At 41.3% G+C, this 21,503-nt stretch overlaps 1 protein-coding gene across 2 annotated transcripts in view; it reads right to left on the reverse strand.

Annotated features, from left to right (window-relative positions):
- Positions 1–18,165, reverse strand: part of mtor (mechanistic target of rapamycin kinase) — a 111,123-nt gene extending 92,958 nt beyond the window's left edge. Inside the window, exons 1-19 of one of the 2 annotated variants that reach the window (XM_049581024.1) lie at positions 18,002–18,165; positions 17,440–17,582; positions 17,083–17,191; positions 16,717–16,949; positions 14,465–14,665; positions 14,220–14,354; positions 13,865–14,140; positions 12,037–12,145; positions 11,573–11,756; positions 11,051–11,179; positions 10,609–10,853; positions 9,658–9,867; positions 9,227–9,432; positions 8,545–8,667; positions 6,493–6,576; positions 6,081–6,257; positions 5,596–5,688; positions 4,963–5,097; positions 3,128–3,257 (exon numbers count right to left, since the gene is read on the reverse strand). In XM_049581024.1, coding sequence (XP_049436981.1) covers positions 3,128–3,257; positions 4,963–5,097; positions 5,596–5,688; positions 6,081–6,257; positions 6,493–6,576; positions 8,545–8,667; positions 9,227–9,432; positions 9,658–9,867; positions 10,609–10,853; positions 11,051–11,179; positions 11,573–11,756; positions 12,037–12,145; positions 13,865–14,140; positions 14,220–14,354; positions 14,465–14,665; positions 16,717–16,949; positions 17,083–17,191; positions 17,440–17,568 — 2,908 coding nt within the window. In that variant the 5' untranslated portion in view covers positions 17,569–17,582; positions 18,002–18,165. The remainder of the gene's footprint in view (positions 1–3,127; positions 3,258–4,962; positions 5,098–5,595; positions 5,689–6,080; positions 6,258–6,492; positions 6,577–8,544; positions 8,668–9,226; positions 9,433–9,657; positions 9,868–10,608; positions 10,854–11,050; positions 11,180–11,572; positions 11,757–12,036; positions 12,146–13,864; positions 14,141–14,219; positions 14,355–14,464; positions 14,666–16,716; positions 16,950–17,082; positions 17,192–17,439; positions 17,583–18,001) is intronic. The other variant, XM_049581025.1, reaches the window with a different exon arrangement.
- Between the last annotated feature and the right edge of the window lie 3,338 nt (positions 18,166–21,503).

Genomic DNA, 21,503 nt, shown 5'->3' on the forward strand with positions numbered 1-21,503 from the left:
TTATACAGAGCTATTGAGTTTTACAAGGCATCTGAGAATACAGACGTCTGGTATTCAGCGTTTCACTGGCCTTCTGCAGGAGTACAGTTTCAGCTGCTCCAGTTGTCTCCCTAACGGCTCTGGACTGTAGACAAAACAGACTGGCACAGAGCTTGCAGGCTAAAGAGGGTAACTTAGGATCTTTTATTATTCTGGCCTTCCCAAGTCTAGATTAATGATGGTGATGGATGGCTACACATCTGCATCTTCACAGCCCACAAACAGGCATCAGTCTAGCTAAGTGAGGCAGCAGTGCTGTAGTAATTCAGGCTTCAGCTGTGTAGGCAAAAAACTGCACTGTTTTCTAGATATAATACCAGATGTAAATACAGCAAGTCACTGAGAGGGAATACGCACCATTTCATCAGTTTTATGACCCTGAAGTTCTGCAGTGACGTGATCGGTCTTGTCTGAAGTCAGGTGAGGAGACAGGCCTTGCCAATGACCTCCCACATGACAAAATACGTGCTGTCGTATTGAAAGTGCTCCAGACACTGACCCTGACAAATCTGCCAACAGATATACAGCCTCCAATTCACGGTCACAGCCCATTGACTCAGAGTACAAACTGGTAAAACTATTACCGTATTGTCCAAGATCACATTCTGAGACACATGACTGGATCAGATGAGTGGGGACCTGCATTCACCATTTTTATAGTAATGAATTGTGAAGATCTCCTGAGGATGATGGCCTTTAAGTGACAGCATGACCTTTTTATTTTGCACCATCATCAGGTCAAATGTTCCATTCATTATAAGCCACATCAAAAGCTCCTGGATTACCACAAGAGTTTCTGTGGTTATAGATAGTCAACAGATGATGAATCAGTATGTCTTTGGTAAAAAAAAACAGGGCCTTTCCACAAGTGCCGCAATTAGGATGAACTCTCTACTGGTAAGGCTCTGAAAAGACTGAAATCAGTAGTATTTTATTTCTTTCATATTGTGGAAAGTAAATAATTCTGCTGCTTATTGGGCTCCTGGCTTAAGACAGTTATAATTTCCCACAGATATCCTTGCTTACACTGAGTTAAAACAACCCAAGGGTGTCTATGGATATGACCCAGACAGGGCCCAAAATTAAAACCAGCCAAATTCAGGTAGATTTTCCATTTGGCGAGTAAATCTCAGAAGGCTAACTGCCACACTGGCAGGTAAATGTTTATGTCAAAATAGTCATGTAATAGAAAATAGGCTAAGAGTCCCACATTTTGGTGTCATTTAGGGATGTGCTGCTCTTTTGCTCCTTGGCTGCTCCTCTGCTGTCTGTGTCTCACTCACACACACACACACACACACACACACACTACAGATGTTTTTTTATGCACATGTAAACAATGCCGCAAAATTGATCATCTTGAGACAATCAAAGCCCAAGACATATACCCTGCATCACTGCTTACCAGAGGGAACGTATTCACACGCTGAGGTTGTGGTGATGAGTTGTATTCAACAGAATACTGTATTATCTAAATGAAATGTACTGGAAAAAAAAAAACTGTACTCACATTTGTAATTAGGTATAACTAAGTACTCCAATCATGGTATTTTGAGGCTATTGTGTTTGCATGGATTGTGACAACAAACATTTTGACACAACAGATTTAGACAGCGCTAAAAATTCTCCACTGATGTGTGACGACGACGATGAATGGCTCGGCTTATATGGGTATACATTTAAGCATAAGCGGACTGCATCAGTATCAATTCTCATACATTAAAAAGTGAGATAAGTAATTTACAGTTACTACTTTTTTTAAACAGATGCTTGAGGAGGTGTCTGTCTAAAGTGGATCAATTTAAATTGAATATCTCCACTGTAATAAAAAGAACACTTCAGTTATTTTGGTTACAGATCCCTCTGAACTGGCAGAAACGAATTTTAGGAAAGGTTTGGTTGGGTGTAGATCAGACATAAGCCAGAAATTAGATCCTGAAGAACGAATACTCCAACAAATCTCAAACCCAAAGCCACAGCTGCTGTTGACTTTTCAAATGCAGGGGCAAGGTCTCAAAAAAATGTGTTTTGTCTTGAGTACATAGACATATCACTTCACTGTAGAGTATTTTTAATGAGCTGAAGATAATCACAAGTGGTTTTAGTCAAACATTGGTTTTGTGAGACAGATTCAGCAATTCAAATGACTGAGACTGAAATCAGTCCTTCTCTGGAGCAATCATATTCTGACCAAAGAAAATTTTGCTGCAAGATTACAAAGGTGTTTTACTCACAGCTCGTTCCACAACACTGACTTGTAACCAAAGTAGGGGATTCTGTGTGATCATTCATGGTCACACATGCAAATGTATGCAAAGATCTCACTTGCACGAACAGTTTCATATCTCAATTTGATTTTCCACAATTAAATATTGTTCAATTCAGTGAAGCATAAAACATTGCATTTCACTATGAATAGCTGTTTTATCAAATTTATAATCAGTGACCCTCTCTCCTTTTCAAAACTGTTGCCGTGCATCACAAAAAAAATCATGAGCATGACAAAAATGGAGGCAATTCAGTCTTTCGCTGGTATCTCATAAATCCAAACACTGCACAAGAACTGACGAATCAAATTATGACCACGGCAAATGCCTTGTTTCACATCTCAGATGCCTTTTCTGAATGACATTTACATGCCTACTCTAAAATGCTAACTGCCACTTCATAAGTTTTGTGACCTTTAAAACTGGAGTTGTTTGTTGCAATAAGTCACCTCACAGCCCATCTTTAAAAAGTGTGTGACTGTGGAGGCACATTCCATTATAACAAATGCAGAAGTCCAAGACCACAACAATAAGTCCTCTACATAAAGACAATACTATTCATCTCACTCACACAGGCACATTGTAATCACAGCAAGAACCCCAAGGCCCCCAGAGGACAGACCCACACAGTGAGATTTTAAAAAGGGTCATATAGAATTAGAGATTTTCCAGCTGTTGCAGAATCACAAAAGTTTAGAATTTATTACTACTGTAACTTTGGGGAACACAAATAAAAAGTTAAACTAATCTATATTCTGACTCTTGGTGAAACACTGCTACCCAAACTGTTCCCAAAACCATGAATAGTAACAGTTGCTTACCTGAGTCCTGACTGGATTTGGACTCGGAGAGACTGACAGCAGAGGCGTCTCGCGACTGGTCAATCATGCCGATGTTCACCTTGTGCTTGTAGGGGTCCAGAGCTCCAAGAAGACCCAGTACACGGATGGCCTGTTGGACACACAGCATGCATACACACACACACACACACACACACACACACACACACACCATCAGCATGTCTGTCCCCCCTAGAAGACATGTCTAAAAACGCAGAAATCTTGATCAAGTCTTGACTTTGATCGGACTACCAATATTTAGAAATAAATCTAATATCATGGTTTAAGCATTCAAAGAAAACAAGCAATTTTTCATAAACAGTTACAAGGTGCTATCGCTACCACATACTTTTGGAACTCTGCTGAAGCCACTTTAGCCACTTATTAGCAAAGTGAGGACTTCGGGTTGGGTACCAAACTCTGTACTTTCAAGGGTAACGACCAAATTATACCTGTACTACTGGGTACCAATTTACATTAAATCAATCAGTGCCAAATTTCAGAACCCAGGAGTGCATCTGAGTGAGAATGCTAGGTTTTAACAAAAGGCAGAAGTGCGGCAAAGCACTCTGAAGGCTGGAAGCCAGCCAGAGAGCTCAGAGGCCAGCAGCAGAGCTCCACAGGCCACGGGCCCACCAGGGTTAACTCTCTCCTTTAACTTTCTCCTTCAGCTGCTCTGTTAACTTCCTAGCTAGCCAAAAATATTGCTGCAAAGCTGATATATCACGATAATTTAATAGCCTTGTGTCACTGCTAGACAAGCAGACACACACTTAAAAAGCAGACAGACAGACTGAGAAGAATGATTAGCTATATGAGTGATTAGAAAAAAAAACAGATTAGCAGAATTGTATTTTAGTCTACCATGTCACTCTTGTAGTTTGTTCAAAAATTTAATTTTTGTTATTACAGAGAAGGTACAGTACCAAAAATGGGATTGTTGGGTACCAGTACTGAATTACAGGTACTGGAACTGGTACCAGTTATAAGTTAAAAGGTACCCAATCCAATTGAGGACTATATGGAACATAACGAAAATGTGCATCAGCAACAGAAGTTTGGAGAATACTGCATGAGTGGTTGGAGAAGCCTCTATTGATGTTATGATATTTTTTTCCAGGACTCTGAGACCCCACTGGAATCTGTAGTAAGTGCTGTAAATCCAACCTGAGCACAGCTGCTGTCATCTGTAAAGTAGTAAGCAGAGCCATCTTTCAGGCCTGCAGGATGAGAGTATTTGATAATAAAAGGACAGATTTACTGTGGGATATTCCTTTCATATAAAAATTACAACACAGAAAAGTAAACTAACACTTGACATAAATGCTTGATGTAAAAAGTTTGCAGTTCATTCCTTCAAGGAATGCTGAGGCTATAGCACAGAGTACACAGTCACCCTAAAGTAGCAACTACCAGTGGATAATTAGCCCAACAGGGTTTCAGATGGATCAGATAGTGGAAGGGTGAGAGTTGCCCGAGCCAATTTCCACATGCCACACACCATACACTGACAATGCACTCCTTGAGACTCACGTAATGTAATAGGCGAGGGAAGAAACTTTGACAATTATCACTTACATCACAGCTTAAGACTTAGCAAAAAGTTCCATATAACTATGGAAAATGTGCACAGCTTCATACAGTATGTATTTGTGTGGTTATAATTCACCAGTCAAAGTCAATACATCTAAACTGACTTTGATTTGGTTAGTATATGTTGACAGGTTGGATTTCTGGCCTCATAATGAGTCACTGTGTGACAGAGTTGGGTTCATATTGCAACAAAGAAACCCATAGTGGAAAGGAAGGGTGCATACCTCTCTTCTGATGCCCTGATTTTGTTCCGTCTTCAGGAAGTTGAGCAGCACTTCCAGAAGAGAAGGGTACTTGCGGTAGGGCTCCACCACATAACCTGTACTAGCCACCTGCTGCCCCAGTGTCCACAGCGCCACCTGGTGGAAAGTCAAACGCAGATCCTTTCTCAACAATGCATTTGATGGAGAAGCAACAAGTCTGGGATACGCTTTTCTTTGCAATGATAACTACCATCATAATAAAATGTATCTATCTAACAAACAATGCAACAACAGTTACTTTATGTTGATTTGGTTGTACTCTTATTATTCATCTTGTTCTGTTTTAAATTACAACCATTAATCTTGTTTGCCGGTCCCTGCCATCAGTTCAAACTACTTTTCAGCCCCTTATTGATAAGTCATTGGTTAATCCTTTTCAAATGAGCCCTCCCAGTGTTTCTGTTTAAACAGGAAATACCAGAAGCACAGTGCTCTAAAATGCTTTCTGAGTGACTATATGTTTCCAGAAATGACATCCAGTTCTGTTTACTGAAGTAGATGTGTATTTACTGTACCCAGGAAATAAATATTTTTCGGAACTTGGAGTAAAGGGAAATTAGAACCAGATGAAGCAGACACATTTTTTTGGTGTACCTGTCGTTTGGCCAATGAGGAGGAGTCCTGCAGCATATCCATGATGATTGGAAAAAGCTCGTCCATCCACTTCCTCATTTCCAGGCCGCTCACCTGATAGGGTAGGCACAGGAGAACCAATCACAGCGAAGGAAAACTCATACTCATACTTTTCTGTCATTAAGATCTTCTAAAATCTACAAGGGACTGAACAATTACTTTTGACATTAAAATGATGCCAGTAATGTTATAAAAATGCATTATATTCTGTCTATGTGTTGTTTTCATGTTGACAGGACTAATTTGATTTCAGATTTGTTAGCGCAGGGGGATGCCGTGTTGCAACATTTACTGCAGTATCTTTTCTGATACTACCATTATGAGCTACCAAAATCTGAAATTTTCTAAACATACTGGTTTTGGCTTGCATACGTTGTTTCTTTCTGGTTTGTTGGGTTTTTTTTCAATTTGACATGACATTTAAAGGCTATTGACTGTATCCCTACGTTTTCTTGTGTCTTCCTGTGCCGGTTCCTGAGCAGCTGGGCTCCTGTCTCTTCCTGCACTGGGTCAACTGTGAGCATTTGTTCTACCTGAGCATCTCCTGCACTCTGTCTGAACTGCAGAGTCTGCCTGACTTTAACTGTGCTTTTCTGACTCCTCTGTGGGGACCATCGAACCACCTGGATTGGGTGGAGCAAGGCACACATCCATGAGTGAGGCTCTTCCCTGAACTTTCCACCTCAGAAAAGAACAAGCTCAGAGTGCTTGCATTAAGTGAGAGACTCAAAAATGTTATAATGTGCACAGGGCTCAGATTTATTGGGTTTCAATCAGCAGCAGCAAGAGAATCAATGTGATACACAGGCTAACACAGTCCTCTTAAAACTTCAAAGAGCTATAAACATTCAGCCTTACCTGAGCCAACTCGCCGATGGTCGCAAGGACACTAATGACCACTCCAGGGTTGGGGTCTGGGTCTTTCAGCTTGAGGATAAGAGCCTGCAAAAGCAAAGGTAACAGGGTCACTTAACTGATCAAACCGGTGCTCCCTATAATTTTAATTATGAGGAAAAAAAGGTTTAAAGAGCTTCAGGAAATTAGATTGTAATGGATCATAGATTTTGCATTGGACCCCAATCACATTGTCTTTTTTAATAGGCATGGGCATGAGTACTCGAGTACTCGTTTTGAACGTCAGTATTCATTACACATATTGAGATTCAAGTACTCGCATTTCATTGGACGTGGTGCAGTCACGTGCGCAGCCGCATACAGCACAGCGCAGGTAAGCCCCGTCACTTGACCCCAAAATGGCGGCGGCGAAGAAGTTGAAGAATGACGTTTGTAAGTATTTTGAAAAGATCAACGAAACAACCGTGGAGTGTAAGCTGTGTCATATCAAACTAGCTTATCACAGAACAACCAGTTCTATGCTCAACCATTGGCGCATCAAGCACAAAGAGAAGACTGCGAAGACGGACAGTAGGCAGCCTCCTATCACCGGTTTTGTTGCCAGTGCTAGCAAACGCCGCTGCGATGCTGCAAGAGCAGAGAAGATAACCCAGATTCTAACAAAGATGCTCACTACAGATATGCTCCTGTTAAGCTTTGTTGAGGGTGAGTGTACTGTTTAATAGGCTAATTAAAGCCTGGCTGTTCAATAAACAAGCTTGAAATTGCACTTGAGTTCTGTTGTTGGCCTAAATGTGACCCTATTCTAATGCTGTTTTTTTTGTTTGTTTGTTTTGCGAGTACTCGAGTACTCGTACATAATGTAATGAGAGTACTCGAATATGGAAATTACTTAGAATGCCCATCCCTATTTTTTAATCCACCCATTATTCTTCCTTATCGAAACCTGGCACCTAAATGACCCACAATGCAACTCAGCCACTGACAGTTTGGTCAGAGATTTTGGGTGTGCTCTGCTAATAACGGCTAGCCCTAAGCTGCTAGCCTCAAGCAGAGATGAGAGGTGGGCTACAGAGGTCTGGTAAGCTTACTTCTTTCTAACTCCACACCCTTGAGACTTGAGACAATTTATCAGACTTGACCTATTAGACACACACCCTCTGAAGGAACAAAAAGTTTTATCCAACTTTTTTCACACCTGCAGGTACCTGGGCATCCGCACAGACAGTAATCTGGTGTGGAGAGCCCATGTAGAGGTCATCTGTTCCAAAGTACAGCAGAGGCTGCACTTACTGAGAAGGCTCAGAACCTTTGGTGTGACCCAGGAAGTGCACTTCCTATTCTGTCACACCCTAATGGAAAGCCTCCTCCACTATTGGATCTCTGCATGATTTACTCACCTGACAGTCCAATCGAAGGCCAAAATCAACAGACTAATACAGAAAGCCATTAAGAATACGGGGGTCCGTCAACATCCCAGTCTTCACAACATTTTTCAACAAACCATAATAAGACAGGCACAAAAAAATCATCTCAGATCCAACTCATGCTCTTCACCCTGAATATCAGCTCCTCCCCTCAAGCAGACGGTACAGAGTTCCCCCAGAGCAGACACAGCCGGTTCAAAAACTCCTTTGTCCCCCTGTCCATTAAAGCCCTCAACACCACCTAGGCTGCAATGTGTTTATACCATTGTTCTTATTTTGCTGTGCAGCACAGTATTATCGTACTATGTGTGCATTTTTCATGATGATACAAATGGGCATGTGCAATTAATGAGTGTATGTATTTGTTGTTTTTTACATTTGCATTTTACTGTGTTGGATGTATTTATTGGTTTTACTGCAGACACTGTGAAGTCCAACGCAAATTTCCCTCTGGCACAATGAAGTCTGTCCCATCCTAACTCCCCAAGACCTGTAAAAAGACTGATGTGTGAAAAATCCCGTTTACTTATTCAGAGTCTACTGAGTACACATGCTCCTCTCAAGTGACCGCCTGGTTTACATTTATACACTCAAACACCTTCATAATGGAGAACTTGCAGACTTGTACCTTGAGGATGGGCTCCATATATGGCCGTATGAGACGGGGGGCGTTGGAGACTAGATGACCAAGCATACGAGCGCTCTGCTCTTTGTTTCTGCCCACACCACTGTGCTCCAACTCTGTTAGGATCTGCAACAAAATTCAAAACAGAATTAAGTATAACATTCCCATTCTTGTGTATCTGGAATAAATCTGAAAGGTTAATGCATAGTGTACACAATACTTTGGATAGTTTAAGCTATGCATAATACATTGGTCTTTGCTGCCATCTAAAGGTGTCTGTTGAAACAGACTGAATGTTTACTGAAGTAAGATGTGTATTTACAGACAACACATGATCTTCAAATGTATTAACAGATAGTTAAAAAAAAATCATAATATTGTATTTATATTTAACATAATTTTCTTGTAATTAACATCATCTTCATTTAAAGGAATAACAATATCGAAAACCATGTTATTTTATGAATTTAGGAAAACTGAATTACTCTTGGAAAGAGTAAAAAAAGTAGTAAAAAAAAAACCCAAAAGTGCAATAACATGGTGAGGTAGATTGTTTTTGTGTTTTCAGTTGAACAGTTAAACACCAAATCCTTTCTTAAGGTGTAAAATAAAAATGCATTTACAACATTCAACACAATAAATCAATAAACTATTCATAGTGTGCCATCTGTCATGCCTCTCCTACCTGAATGAGCATCTTGCGTAGGAAGGGCATTACAAAGGCAGGGTTCATGCTGCTGAGGCGTCCAATTGTACAGATGGCCAGCTCTCTGATCTCAAACACCTCATCATTCAGTGCAACAAACAGAGCCTGTAAGTTTTCAGCCTGGGCAAGGTGGGCATCAAAACGCTCATCAAGAGATGCCAGGACACAGTATCGAATGTCTGGATCTGCATGAACACAAGGACAAGAAAAAGTTAGACATTTTGACTCTCTTATAGCTCTTATTACCTTTTTGTCATAGGTAATTACAGCTGATTACAGGTGCCACAAATGCAAGATTTCTTAAGATCAAATTCTGTTTTCTTGCAAATTTGAGTTCCCTTCACTTCAATCGATCCCATCAAAAAAACACTTCTCCTGCCTTCCTCTTTTTTTATTCTTTCATGTGTTACCTGGGTCGGTGATGCCAACAACTAGCAGCTTGCTGAGCACATCTGCAACAACCTGCACAGCAGTCTGGCTGACAACATGGCCGCTGATCAGGTGGATGGAGGGGGTAAGGAGGCGTGAGCAGGTCCGGGCTGCCTCCATCCGGATTTCCTTGTGTTCGCTGTTTAGGAAGTGATCAGCACAGTGGCGCACAAACTGGGTGAGGGAGTGTCCTAGGGAAAGAACAAAGAGTTAGATTTGGCATTACAACTACTTTTTACATAGCTGTAGTTTCAGGCAAGTTAGGATACTAATGCAGATAATCATAAAACAGGTTAGGTGAATTTTTGCACTTTTGATTGCATGTTTAAGGCTTCAATTTCGATCTTTGAAGAAGTCTGGTGTTGTTTGATGGTGCAAGATTGTCAACAACTTGTATTCAAAAGAAGAGCCTGAAATATTCCATAACTCATAACAACCCCTGTTCAGTTGTGCAGTCTGACCACAGCTTGTTCTTTACACCAAAATGCAAACCCACCCCACCATCTGCTGCAGGATGACAATATAAGACTTTGCCGAGTAATTGTTTCACCCTGGGCTGCTGTATGATTCAGTGCTGATATGCTGTCTTGAGCCCCATGGGTCCAGTCTAGAAAACAGCTGGACACACCCATCAACATAACCACTCCAGACTTTTTGCAGTTCACTTTATCATTTCTTACAGACTAAATGCCCCCCCTCCTTTTGGCTCCAATCTTATACCTGATGGTTTATGCCTTCAATTTAGAACCACTACATTTTTTTTTCAAATTCCCTGAATGTGCAGTGCATAGGAACTGAGGCATTAACTCCATCAGTTATTTCTTTTCATGCTTTATGATTTTTAGGGCTGTCATGCCCACATTTAAAGTCATCATTTTTCTCTACTGACAGAACCAAATCTAAGATTGATGGGTCTTTTGCAATGTTCTTGCCTTCAAACTCAAAGCTGCCAAGTGTGCGCAGGGCCAGTGTGATGCTGCCTACGTCACTGGCCTCTGGGATGTTTGTGAGGCTTGGCGAGGCCAGCTGGTGAGCCAGGCCTTTGGGCATGCCGGGGTGACGCAGCGGCTTGTGCATCAACACCAGAGAAAGCATCTTCAGCAGGCCATCCTGGATGTCCTTCTTCAACTGGGGGATTTGACGGCTCAGGTCATACAGCACTGCTGTCAGTGCAGGACTATATGAAAAAGACAAAATGGACAAACAACCAAATATCAGCATCACTGTCATCTTTAAATGAGGACGAAGAAGTGTGCTGTGGTGCATTTATCAACAAACATAACTTCAAACATAACTATACAAGCCGTTTAAGTCAAGCTCTGGATTTAAACCCTGCAACTTATATAAAGCCAGCCAGAAATCAGTCTTTCCTACCTGAGGCCCACAGCCAGCATAGGTTCCAGCAGCTCCTTGATGTCTGGCTGGATGCTGGGACCCATGGCTCTGGAAAGCATGCTGATACAGGTGAACACTGTGGCGTCCACCTGCATGGTCTTTTGCCTCCTGCACACATGGAAGACCGCAAAGTTAGGGGAAAAAAGAACACACTCACATGGTAAGTCTCTTTTCTTTTCATAGAAAGTAACTCAAAATTATTTTTAAACAGGTCTACCTTACAGATTTTAAACTAGCACTTGAAAATTGATGAGTCTCTCATCTGATATAGCACAACCAAAAACTACAACACTAGATTCTTCAAACATGTGAAGCAACTATGTAAAAGCAAAGCAAGAAAAGAGAAGTGAACAAAACATGGGTTGTAAGACAATAACTATTAAAACACAACAAAATAGAAAAAAACAACTCAAACATATCACTATCTGAATATGAGGAAATGTAATTTATCTTATACTATTACATACTATCAGAGCTAATGCCATATATTTAATTACTAACTTGTGTGCAAAGTCTTTGGGTGGCAGGGCAGCCTTGATTATCTCAAGGATCTTTGTGAGGTAGGGCTGGATTTCTGCCCTGACGGCCACCACCAGCAGCCCAAGAGCCTGGAAAGCTGCCGTCCGCTCCTTCTCCTTCTTCAGACAGGCCAGCAGGTAGCCCATAGTGTCTGACAGGTACTGGTCTGCACAGTGGAACAAACAGGTGCACAGTGCAAATGTTTAGATACAGACATAGGGCTTTGTATCAGCTGGTACACATAAAACAATGGACTGGAAGAAACTACAAGCAATTTAATACGGCAAAGCCTGTTGATATTGTTGAAGGGGAGCCCAAAAAGAACTGGTCATGAAATCCTCACTTGTCTTGTGCATAACCACCAAAAAGCCCAGTGATAGAAAAGAATGCATTAAAGATAGATCAAGCTGAATCTTGGATTACATTCAAACATTAACTAGTCCCACCTGTAAAGGTATGAGGCTGGAAGGCAGCCAGGCGTGGAAGCAGGTTGAGGATGGTCATCTGGATCAGAGGGTTTTTACTGGTCCTGTATTTCAGCACCCACCGACACACCTGGACAAAGCACATAAAAGTTTGTTTCAAATAAGTCATATGGTCCTCAAAACAGAACTGGCCTTGTGGTGTTGACCTTGTACACACTCGTCATGAGACTTCTGCAATGTTGTGGAAACTTCTTGACTGTCGAAATTATATTTCATATATAAATTAAGAATTATATTTCTATTCAAAATGCAACTTTTGATGGTGAGATAACTTGCAGCTTACTGGTCCAAGTAGTGGTCCTATAAACCAGTGTGTACTTGGCAGTCTTGGACTACTAGTCAAAAGAAACTCCTCAACAATTGTAGAGCTGAAAACTAATTTAATTGTACCACTGAATGTCTGTAGTCACATTTTAAGACAACAGACATACAGCCTTAGTATTTCTATTACTAGTGCAGCCCTAGTATTTCTTGTTTTTAACGTGTTGTCAAAAATATCCACAGATCATCACGGTTCCTAGACTGAAGCGAAGGCTAGAACGTGAGTTCAGTCAGCCCAGCCACTGTCAAAACTTGAATTAAATTATCAAACAATAATACAGCGGCCCTCTTGCAGTAACTCTGAAGATCCCCTGGGAGTCACGGACCCCTGTGGAAGACCCAGGGGCCTAAACACACCTCTCTGGCAGTCTAAACAAAAACTGAACACTAAACTTCAACTTCAACAGCATCATTTACTGCAGGACTGCCTTCACCCAAAACCAACTCATCCTAGCCCTCATGAAACACAAGCTAATGACAGAAGGTGGAGAAAGACTAGGGCAGAGTGAAAAAAGGGTGGAAAATAGATTTCACCAAACTGGGATGCACATTTTTCATTTATGCATTATTGTTTTCATTGAAAAGGGACATACATCTGTGTGTAAGCCATAAAACAAAAAAACACTGAGCTAAGACGCAAGTAAAAGTGTCAATTTGCATAGTCTGTTGTGCAGCTAAGAACTGTCACAATCACGCTTTTAATAAATAATACAAAACGGAATCCATACTTAAACTTTGTTCCATCAGAGCCATAACACTTAAATAATCTTCTCATTTTGTGTTTGGGTGGTAGTAAAAGTGTTATTGTGGCGCATTTATGAAGACATTAATCCAGCAATGGCAATGGTACTAGGAGTGTAAGAAGTCACAGTGTTGTTCATAACACAGTTTAGGAGACATGGTTTGATGTGAGCTTGGTAGAGCGGAAAAATAAAAAAGATATGCTTCTTTTCATTTAATTTTAAGAGACAGTGGTGCAAGTGTCAAAAAACAGACAGTCTGGAAACTGAGGCAAAAGTTTGCCCACTGGCAACTTTGATATGCTATTTTCATTATAAAAATTAGGAACATGTCAAACACTTCTGTACTACTGTACGAACATTGAACAAAATGAAACACTTTTCCTGAGGCAACAGGTCACAACAGGCTACAACGCTGAAACGCATCTCTTATGGTATAAAATTAAAAATACCAAAGTACATAGAATGATAATACAATATCTCCCACCTTCACCCTGTCATTTGCGCTTGCCATAGTTTGACTGACTCAAACGCCTGTATTCTGTGTGTGGCTGCTTGCACCAGACTATGACCCCTGACCCTGTACCATACGAATACACAAACCGTTACAGCCCTAGACGGTACACATCTCTTCTTTGGACAAAAAAAATCTATTAACGCAAGATTAAGCAATTACCAAAACAACTGCCACATTCTGGGAAAAGACAGACCTCTGCCATAAAATCTACCTGGTCAAATCGCTCCTCCATCAGTTCCCGGCAGTATCGACTCTCCACCAGCGAGCTTTTGGCAGGTACTGGCGTGGCTCCAAAGCTGAGGAAGCCCTGAGGCGTGCTGTAGCCCAGCAGGCCCAGGAGGGCATTTGACTGCTGTGGCTGCACCGACTGGAAGCTAGTGAAGGGTGTGATGTGTCGGGGCTTGGTTCCAAATCCCATCAGTTCCTTGCAGTACTTATCATGGACCAGCTGCTGCTGCGTGATTTCCTCCATCTCCTCACGCATGCGCTGTAGTAGAGATAAGACAGTGAGATGAATGTTTTGCTTGTGGATGTGAGAATGTTTCCACAGTGAATTCAGCCCTCACCTCTCCTTCCATGCTGCTGATGCGAACCAGCTCATTTAGGATCAGAAGAGCACCATGGACCCTGTCGTCACGATTCATCCCTTTTTCTTTGGCCAAAGTCTCATCGAAGCCTTTCTCTGCTTCCTCAAAGGTTTGCTTTTATAGTAAAAACAGGTTGCATATTACACGTACAAATACATGTACTCAGGATAAATACTTCTTTAGGAACAAAAAATGATTTGTCCAGATACAGTACAATGTCTTACTTTGTACCACTGTGGTTTCTGCATTTCCTTGGTCTCCCTCTGTGTGGTGAGGATGAGACAGGCTCGCAGCGCAGATACAGCCCCTTCTCGGATGGCTTGCTTGGGGTCCCATACCGCGTAAAAGATGTTGTCAAAGAAGGGCTGCACTTGCTGAAAGAAGAAGGTGGGTGCACTAACAGCCAGCTCCCTCAAAACCAACACCTGGAAAAGACAGAAAATCATTTTATGGCTGTCATTAATTGCCTTTCTTGGGTTTATTTCTTTACAGCGTAAAAACTCAGAAGTCTGAACTCAGATATTGAACAATCAAACACAGACAAATCAAAACTTTAACACTTTACAAAGGATTAATAGCAGCATTAACTCCAATTATTTTGGTGGCCTCAAAAGTCTTCCTTCTTCCTCCTGATGTCTGCACAGAGTCAGTATGAATACAATCCCTGTCCACAAAAACACATTTTCATTTCAAAAATCATCTTCCTTTAGAGTGAATCAGATCAGATCAGTCACTCATTCTTGTATCATCTAAAAAATAATTACACATATTTGAAAATTGAAAGCTGGAAAACCCTTCAGAAAAAAATAAAAATTAAAGCTGCGAAGCAGCGTTGGGCGGGACCTCAGCCCCTCGCCGTCGTCCCCCAGCTCACGTAGACGGCGCGAATGTTCGTAGGAGTTGAAACGTCGATAAAACAAGCAACGTCAAGAGAACGCAAGGTAATTTTTTGCAATGAACCCATGACTTGGGAGTAGAACTTATACTGAATGTATGTTGAATTAATATCTGATAGTATACATATGTGACAAGAATCATATGTGCATAATAGAAAAAAATAAAAATAAATTTGATTTGATCAGTGTTTCTATTTTAGCATTTCATCCCTGTGTTTGGGGTTATCATAACAGACCCCTCATTGCACCAGAGGAAAAATTGCAGAGAAGATAAACAAGGCCAAAGTGCAATTGTGTCAGAGAAACTTTTAGTTATCACACAGAACTAGCAGCGTGAGTTTGCTAGGTGAGACAACGGTTCATTTTTAGCTAGGTTTGAAACTCTCAAGTTTGTATTTTAAAGCTATAGTGCGTAACTTCTACAGGTCCGTAAATGTCCATTTCACCCAAGCCACTACTAGAGGAGATGACACAGTGCTGCTTAAGCCGATCGGCTCCTCTAACATCTCGCGGTATTTTTCAATATATATCATTTTTAATATGCGTGTAGACCGGCGACATTCCCGCGATGGCGCACAGGAAATGCTTCCTCACAACAAGAAGGGAGGGGGAGGAAGAGCGGAGAGTGTCACAGCAAGAGGTAAAGCACAGGTAGAAAGTGAAAGCAACATGGCGGAGAAGCGGCCAAGACACGGTTCAGAAGTGGATCCTACCACAAAGAAAAAGCCTGGACGTTCGGCTGAAGGTCTATTAGCAAAGAAGGAAAGTGACCGACGGAGAAGGCAAGCAAGGATTTGTATTGGCGTCGCTTTTCCTCGGTGGAGAGCCCTGAAGGAAGAAATTGGGCTGAGGGCAGACACAGATGTTGCCTTGCTGTTGTTGGATAAGTAAGTGACTTGGTTTATAATTATATTATGAGTAGTATGAGTTGCTGTTACATGTACTGGACCTAGTACTTTATTATTTTCTTGGAAATGGTGCTATGAACACAATGTAATGTTAGCAGCCTGGTGTTCGCCACGTTGTGTAGTATTGGGTACACAGTGTGAAGCGAGTGTTACTCTGTGTACACGGTGTGTAGCGAGTGTTACTCTGTGTACACGGTGTGTGGCGACTGGCCAGTGTTACTCTTTGTACACGGTGTGTGGCGACTGGCGAGTGTTACTCTGTGTACACAAAGTGCCACCGGCTTATTAGTTGTAATAATGCAATATCCGCTGGGAGGCGACAGAAGTTACGCACTATAGCTTTAACAAACACAAAAACTAAGTTAGTACTGAAGAAAAATCTTTATGCAAAAATCATTTTTGCAGGTATATTACATTTTTTCTTTCCTTTATAGCAAAATACAAAATGTCTCCAGAACAACAAGTGAGTTTTCCATCCAGGGAAAGCTAGAAAAGCCACAAATGTGCGAAGTGCTACTTTACAAAATAAAAACAAAAAAGGCGACAGTGCAATGAGACAATCTTGAGTCAGACTGTCCAATACCCTCATTTCCACCACACATAAACACCACCAAGAAGTGGTGGTATTTTAACAACAAACAACTCAGTCCCAGCTGTCTGCTTGTCACTTACTGCAGCGTGGCGTCTCCCTTCATTTCTGTCTGCTCCCAGCCACTCCAGGGCCCTCTTCACCTCAAACTCCACATACTCAGCGGTAAAGGTGTCCCCTGCCATAGACAGGTGGCCCATGGCTTTAGAGGCCATCTCCATCACCACTGGGTCACTGGAGGGGAGCAGGTTGCGCAGGTAGTTGGCAAAGCGGCTGATCCTGGTGGCATTGCCTCCCTCGACTCCAATCAGACTCACTGAAACAGTAATTTACTCTTTTACACATGTTCTGTGTATGCTACTATACACATTTTTGTAAGAAATAATTCTAGGGCAGTTTGTTGTATCTACATAATTCTGAGGAAATGTTTATCAATGTTTATGGCTTACCAATGGCGAGAATTCCTCCTTTCTTCTCATTCACATCAGAGCTGGATACCAGCTCAAATATGTGGTGGTTTAACTCATCATAGAATGTAGTGGCTTCATCTTGGCTTAACTGTAAAAGACACAAAACTAGTGTCACAGAAAAATACAAACAGAAAAAGCTAAGTTGGTAACTCCAACTTGTATGACAAAGTAAAAAAAAACTGGTGACAAAAAGTCTGCACAATCACTCCAGAATCAGTGTAAACAGCTGATCACTCTACAGCTCTTGTGGGCAAAAACACTCACACAGTATAGAGTATATTGGAGTGATATCTGCATGCAGGTGTCTATTACATCCATGTTTACTTTTGCTATTACCTCTCTGAGCTCTGTAGTCACATAGTGCTGCAGATCTTTGGCAGATTTTGCTCTGGTGTCTTCATTTCTGCTCTTCAGCCCACTGACAAACTGTTGCAGCACAGTGGCTGTGCCTGACATGATCACCATTTGGATGGCCAAACCTGCAGAGACAAATACAAATGATACATAAAACGTTCTGGGTTCTCAAAGAAAAGGGTTAACAAGTTTAAAGACCATACTTGGAAAGAAAGTTTACTTGTCCTGAGCTGTTTACACAGGTCAATGTTGTTCTTAGCTGACGTTACAACTAGCTAACGTGTCTAGTTAGCTTGTGAAACACATTGTCAACCCTGCTAATTAGCAACATACATGCAGAGACATTCCACTAACTAAAGATGACATTCTCTACACCACTAACACTCAACTGAAAGGACCAAGTGGTATATGTCAGGTACGGGCTAACCCTGAACCACACCAGTGTATCATGCTGGTTTTGTTTAGCTAATGTTAGCTAGTGCTAACGTTCAGCTACTGTAGCAAAGCGTTAGCAAGATAGTGTAAGTCGCTTTGTAACACTTACGTGTTTCAATTTATATGTCGGCCACTTAATTACTATTCGGCTGTTGCAAAATATCTCTCATTGTACGACTATCTAGCTAGCACAGGGAAATGTTAGCTTGCTACGGTATCTCTTTTTTCAGTTGGACCGTCTCCGGCAGGGTACAGTCAGGCAGCAAGCCTCACGAGCGCTATGTTGCGTTGAGTAGCCTGCGCAGAGGTGATGCGCATGTCGCTCACATGTCCTTGAATACAGTTTTAGATAGCAGTGTTAATGACACTTTGCTTGAACTTTTGTTTTGTAATACTTTATACCGTATACCTCTACATTCCAAGATTGATTCCAAAAATAAATGTTATACGTTTTATTCGTATAATTTGCATGAATTACCTCGCACTAACACTACCTGACTCTGCCTTATGTGCATCAATATATGGTGGAAATGTCATGGTACGTCCTGCTTCAACTGTGCATATAGTTGCTTCATCTCCTCACTATTTTATGTCAGATTGCAACCATTGCTTTTGAGGTTTGAAGATGTAGACAGCCACCACGTACAGTACTTAAATATTTTTGCATCTATGAGTCGCGTTCTAGCAGTTTGTCAAAATAAAAGTACTATTACTACTGTCAGCCCCCAAAATCTGCGCCTGTGCTCATGACTCTTACTTGGGCACTTGCGTTGGGCTCACTTCCATAGTGAATTAAGAAGTGAAAACACACTAATTCCCTTTCTTCTGGGAACCCCTGGAACTCCCTCAAGGACCCCTGTGGGTCCCCAGACCCCTGGTTAAGACCAACTGATTTGTGTTATGTGCTGTTATTTGGTTTTCCTACTACCATATGTCAAAATGTCCGCTGTGAAAAGGGTCTATAATCAAGGCTGGATTACCAACAGGGCTCTAGGGTGCCAGAACTCCCAGGGGCCCTTGAAGCCCCAGGCTGACCACATGGCAACTGGTTTCTGCTAATTTAATCAAAATTCTGTTTGGGGATATGCACTATTATACATAACATAACTACATAATAGCAACTACCATAATAAGGGTCTTCAGGTGTAGCCTGCTTTATTATTTCATCTCAAGACCCTGTTTCAAAATATGTAAGCAATGGCTCACTCTGTAGGGACTGGTAACTGGAGAAGTGCCTGTTCATCTCCTTGAGCAAGCCACTGAACCCCTAATCTCTCAAGACAGATTCTGCAATTTACATTGTACATTGTAAAGGAAGAAAAAAAATTTTTTTTTTTTTTTTTTTTTTACCGATGGATTTCCAGATTGCTGAACCCCTAACTGTGTGGAGCTGCCAGCAATGAGGCAGCCCCATCACTCTGGCATCTCCCCACAACTACTGCATGTGTATGTGTGTGTATTTCCTCTGTGTGTGTGTGTGTGTGTGTGTGTGTGTGTGTGTGTGTAGGTTAATTAGGCCCCTGCTTATACTTCATCACTTCTATGTTGCAGTTGAAGGAAAACAAGGATCACATCGAACAGAAAGCAGTGCAGCAAACTGAGTTACAGCAAATTAATGTACAATCAGGTCCAAGTCAGAAGTTTTATTGTCATGTGTATTCATCATTTACAATGACATTCTTAGTGTGCAGTGTTCTGTTATTGCCATCTATGAAAATAAAAAAGGAAAACATAACAGAAAAAATAATAATTGGACTATTATGAAAATAAGAATTAATATAGAAATAACAAAACTGTGATTTCTTGAGGCACCATACCTGGTTACCAAAAATCTGACAGAGTTTTGCAGTTACCTTGTTCAGTTACTGGAATCTCTCCAGTGAAAAGAATAAAAAGATACATAGTTAAAGATGACAGTGAACTGAATTTGATTTTATGCATACCTGTCGACATTCATGATACTGATGGAATGACACTGTGACCTGTCAAATGCAATATGATTGAGTATTAAAAGGATGCAAGAGATGTACATACTAGATGGCATGGGAGCTCTACACAAAACATGAAAACAATTAAACAGGCACTAAATTAGGTCATGTTAACTGTATGCTTATAACATGGGCTTGCATACAGTTATTGGGTGGCTGTGGGGTTTTTTCTTACAATAATCATTTTCAGCCTCAGGGGGGAGACATTGTCCAAATAAACAACCAGCTGTTATCACTGAGAGAAGCATGTGTGACTGCATGTGGTTCCATGTCTGAACGGTGGCATTTACCACACAGCAACATGCCAATTAGACTGTCTTATTTTTCAGTTGTAGGTAATTGAACCCTAAATGTCAAATGCATTTTCATCATCAAAATGAACCATAATTACCATCTTCTTTTACATTCCTGCCATCATTAGGTTTAGGTCATGGCATAATAGATGTTTCCTCTGGCAAGCAAACATTTCACATACTCATTTTGTGACCCAGTGGTTGCCAGCCTGGGGTCTGGGGAACATGAGTGGTCCTTGAGGGAGCTCAAGGGGGTCCTGTGCAAAAAAAGGGGAGTGGTCTAATTTCAGGATAGATCAAATGTAAGCTATAATGAGGACTGGTCTGATTAAAAAAGGTTTTACTGTTGTCACTGATTCTGTCTATTGTAGTGTCAGTTATAAGGATATCTTTTCTGTTTGGACAGCTGGGTCTCTTTCTGCCATGGATTACTGTACAGGCATACTGGGCACGGTCCCAGGGGCCCCAAGTATCAGGGGCCCCCATAGTTGCCTGCAGCATAGCAGTCAAATTAACCAACTTCAAAGAGACACCAAAATGACTACTTAGACACCACAAAGAGACGCAATGGGACTACAAATAGACACAAAACAACAAAAAAAGACACAGATATTCCTCAAAATGACACAAAATTACTTCAAAGAGATTAAAATGACTGCACATAGACACAAAACAACTACAAACAGACACAAAATATACCCCAAGGGACACAAAAAGACTTTAAAGAGACACAAAAAGACAACTAAGAGATGCAAAGGAACTGCAAAGAGACACAAATATACCTTAATGAGACACAAAATGACCTCAACAAGATAAAAAAGAACCACAAAACATGCAAAGGAACTACAAAGAGACCCAAAATGACCCAAAAAAAAGACACAAAATAGCACCTTTTCCACCACAAGAACTTTCATCATTTACCCAGGACTTTGAAAAACCTTGGTGCGTTTCGACTGAAATTACCTGGGTAAAAAACTTTCCCTTAACCCCAAACTTTACCTGAAAAAAGTACCCAGTAGGGGGGTAAGACTTGTCAGAGGAACACACACTTGCAGCATTCCGCATTTCCTGGCAAGGGGCAGCCGCTGCAAACTTTATTTCATTTCCACAAGCTTCACTTCATTTGTGTTTTGATTAAGGATGGGTACCGAAACCCGGTACTGAATTAGCCCCAGGGCTAAATTGTCAAACGGTAACCGCTGAACAGCTGAGCGGCCGAGGTGGAAAGTGAAGATAACTTGAAAATGACTCAACTTGACTTTATCAATACATGTGTTCAGCAGCATGAACATGTAGACATGTAGACAGTGATATTCGATATGTTCCGTCC

This window comes from Epinephelus fuscoguttatus, linkage group LG7, assembly GCF_011397635.1.
Source record: "Epinephelus fuscoguttatus linkage group LG7, E.fuscoguttatus.final_Chr_v1".
NCBI lineage: Eukaryota > Metazoa > Chordata > Actinopteri > Perciformes > Serranidae > Epinephelus > Epinephelus fuscoguttatus.